The following is a 4,041-nucleotide window of genomic DNA, read 5'->3' on the forward strand; positions in this document are numbered from 1 at the left end:
ATGTGATGGCGTGTAAACACCGTACCCTGTGCTAATTTGGTTCGTGATACCGGATTCTCCAATTACGCAGAAGAATAGTTTGGAACGCTTTAATTCCTCGTTTTGGAAACAAGGATGGTTATGAAATCCTCGAATGACCAGAATTGCGTAGTGGCACCATACTTTAACCTACATTTGATCCGCAGATCTCCTATATCCTTACAAATCAAACTGCATGCATGCACTGATCTACATATATAGCAATACGAATATGACAAGTATTTGAATTTTGAATTGAAGCACAAATTAACACGCCCCACTTACTACTAGTACAACATCAGTAGGGATCAGGATCCCGTCATCACATTGTCACTGACGTGTGAGTCTGATCTCATATGTCAGTAACAGCAACGTGAAATCAGGGAATCCCAATCTCATAGTAGACGGCTGATATCGACGCAAGAACTAGGCTCCGAATACATACATATCTTTCTTGACAACCTACACCCTAAAACAGTAGGTCTAATTAGATGGTCCCCATAGCTATAAAAATACAATTTCATATATCTTTGTGCATAAACAATCTACATTAGTCATTTATTTTTTTTCACTTAATACTTATTTATCTATAGATTATCTTACTTATTCTATTATTTTTTATCTAACTTTCCAATACTAATCTTAAAATAAACAAAAGATATAATAAACCATACGTAGTGAAAACCATGCGTCCGTATGCCATATTCAATTTTTGTGCCACACAGCTGCGCAAAGCAGCGAGGCCGCTTCAGCTGCTCCAATCCATCACGTTCCTTCCATTTACCCCATATCCTAATATTCTAACCTCGCCACAACACAAATCCATAAGCAAGCAAACATCTCCAGACGCACTAGCAGGTAGCTTCTCTCCGCTTCTCCTCTCCCCAATCAAACCCTAACCCAACGCTTGCTCCCCCGGCCCCTCTCCCTCCGGCGAGATCGATCGAACCATTCCAGGATGAGTGAGCGAGATGCGCATGGGAGGACCAACGGCAGCGCGGCCGCGAGCATCGACTCGTTCTCGCAGCTGCCGTTCATCCGTCCGGCACGGGAGAAGCAGCACCTGCAGCCGCCAGGCTCCGGGACGGCAGGTATCCGGCTGTTCGGGTTCGACGTCCCTCCGGACGCCACCACGGCCTCCTCCACAGACGCCAAAGAAGCCAACGTCAAAGAAATCACTGCCAACGCTGCCACCACTGCTAAGGATGCGGCTGCCGAAACGGCGGCAGGTGCGGGTGCAAGCGGCGACAGCGGAGGGAGCCGAAAGTTCGAGTGCCACTACTGCTGCCGGAACTTCCCGACGTCGCAGGCGCTGGGCGGGCACCAGAACGCGCACAAGCGGGAGCGGCAGCACGCGAAGCGCGCGCAGTTCCAGACCGACATGGCCATGCACCACGGCCAGTACTACTACTACCCGCTCTCGGACCCCGCCCACCTCTACCACCCCACCTTCGCCGCCTACCAGCAGCACCACCGCTTGGCCGCAGCGCCGCCGCCGCCGCCGGCGCACTACCCCTCGTGGGCAGGCGCCAGGTACTACAGCGGGCCCGGGTCCATCTCGCAGCCGATCAACGGCAACCCGGTGACGCCGTCCGCGATGTGGCGGGTCCCCTCAGGCGGCGTCGGCGTCGGGACACCGTTGGCCGCGCGACATCAAGATCTGCCGGCGCCACCTCTGCAGGTGCTCAGAGGTGAGGAGCCAGTGGTGGTGGGAGGATCTGGCACGACGTCGTTCTCGTCGTCGTCATCGTCGGCTTCCCCTCATAAGCGCCCCGCCCCGCCGGAGCGTAAAGAGAATGTGAGTTTGGATCTGAGCTTGTAGTCGAGAAATGATATGGCCGGTGACAGACTTATAATTGTTTCTTTTTCACAAAAAAAAAAAAATGAGTGCCCTCTCTTTTTTTTGGCCTCCTCTCTCACGCTTGGAAGTTTGAATCATCTAGTTCAGGATCAAATCAATACCGATTATGGTACTGCTCACTGCTCGATCAGGTGATAACAATACATCATATCTCTCTCAGCCATTTATCTGCACTTTTGCAGCTGTTCAATTCATCTTGAGCGTTTCTTGTAGCTGAAATTGGTACTGAAAAGACGGAGTACTAGAGGTGGCAAAAGGAGTTAGTATTTTAACAATATGATTTTGGCTCCTGAATTTTGAATCGATAATCAGAAATTTTGCAGGAGTGCACCCGCATGCATAGAGCTTCGTTTCTTGAAAGATTAGAACTAGAATTTCCAAGCACAGCATAATTCAAGTAAACTGGGCCCGTTATTTTCTCTAAAGAAAATCCTGGCGCTACAATTAACCTGCATCCATTTCCAGATATTCTGCAATTCGAATATGAATGCATTAATTTCCAAACTCCATTCCTACTATATTTTATATTTGAAAAATGCCTTTCTTCATTGTAAATTTCGTTTCTCAGAGCCAAAATGGTTCTTTGCTAGTTAAGCCGCAAAGAAAATACTCCCTCCGTCCATCTCTATAAGACGTATTTTGACATGAAAAAGTCTTCGAAGTATATTTGGACTATCAATTTCTTTGTTATCGATTGCTACAAAATTAACATCATATTAAAGTTTTTGAAATATGAATCTATTGGTGTAACCATTATATTCTAAATATACAACATACACATACTTTGACTAATTGTTGATCAGAGTTTATAAAGTTTGATTTTTTTTAAAGTCAAAATACGCCTTATAGAGATGGGCCGAGGGAGTAGTACTTTGGAGCATTTGGCGGTTAATCTATTGGAAAATTATTTACATACAACTCATCTGTACAACTTCGTTACAATCAGGTGTTTTGGGCCCTTTTGATTGATATGTGAGCCACCAAATGACAATACAGAGTGTACACGCACCCTCAAAACACTGCCAAAATGCCAAATTAACTGTTTGGTCATCACTCCCAGTAGTCCTATTATATATCGTGCATTGGTCATTTTAATCATTGATTAATTATTGTACCTCTAAAATAAGCAACAAATAGGGAGGAAAAAGCATTACCTTGAACAATTTCCTTATTTTCTTCTTCGATCTGAAGTGAGGGGAAAAAGAAACTTTTGTTCTGTCTGCGAAAGATGGGACCACTGATGAATATGTACACATAGGGAGAAATATATATATACATGATGTATTTGAATTTTGCTATTTTTGTTAGTGGCATCTAGAACGTTTACCTGGAGCTAATGGCCATGCTTCACTGGTAGTCTAGACTTTTAATTTGCCCCCTGAATTGGCACTTAAATTGTTAGTTTAGTTTTCTTGCAATATTATTTTTGTATATTTCTAACCTTTTTCAGGTGTTACTGTATTTATCTGTCTCATCACACCATCATTCTGACGTCGAAATTCTGTGAAGATATTGTTGGTTTACCATTTCAAACGTAAGATGAAGCACTTTTTATGTACAGAAAATTACTTTTTTAAAACATAAGATGAAGCACTCTCATGCATCCCAACAAAAACTGCAATCTGACTTTAAGAAGGAAAAGGCTGGAAAGCTGTTGTTCAATTATTGCATATTCCTTAAAAAGAGCGCAGCAGTAGTAGAATAATCATATCATCCATCATTATATGGAAAGGTCAGCGAAACAAGCTTTGAAGCATAAATGTTTAGGACAACAAATTTACACCTGATTAGTTAAACATATATGTTTGCTTTTTATCATGTGCTTGTTTTCCACTCCTTCCAATCATAAATGTAGGTTGTTTTAGACGTGTGTATAAGGATTAAGAAAGTATATTAGATTACCTTATTATTTGTCATTTATACTACATTAGAAAAGATGGCTTATTTATTTGTGAGAGTGAAAGCATCCGTGAAGCAAGGGCAGGGAAAGAAGAAAAAAGAAAAAAAATACTAAGAAGTTATAGAATAATTTATATTTAGAGAATAGTTAAATAGACTAAAATAACATATATTTACAATCAGAGTAGTACATAGGTGCAGCACGTAGAGTAGTACCAGCTATTGCATTTCATGTGGATATATAGTACTCCTAACTGTTTGGT

General features: G+C 42.6%; 1 protein-coding gene across 1 annotated transcript; it reads left to right on the forward strand.

Moving 5' to 3' along the window:
• Window positions 1-885: 885 nt before the first annotated feature.
• Window positions 886-2,455, forward strand: LOC133899242 (zinc finger protein 8-like). Its single transcript, XM_062340221.1, has one exon. It carries the CDS (start codon window positions 977-979, stop codon window positions 1,838-1,840), a length of 864 nt encoding a protein of 287 aa, XP_062196205.1. The 5' UTR covers window positions 886-976; the 3' UTR covers window positions 1,841-2,455.
• Window positions 2,456-4,041: the final 1,586 nt, after the last annotated feature.

This window comes from Phragmites australis, chromosome 18 (assembly GCF_958298935.1).
Source record: "Phragmites australis chromosome 18, lpPhrAust1.1, whole genome shotgun sequence".
NCBI lineage: Eukaryota > Viridiplantae > Streptophyta > Magnoliopsida > Poales > Poaceae > Phragmites > Phragmites australis.

What these genes read in the sequence shown, in the direction of transcription:
- LOC133899242 (XM_062340221.1), top strand. Translation starts at nt 977, where the DNA reads ATGAGTGAGCGAGATGCGCATGGGAGGACCAACGGCAGCGCGGCCGCG.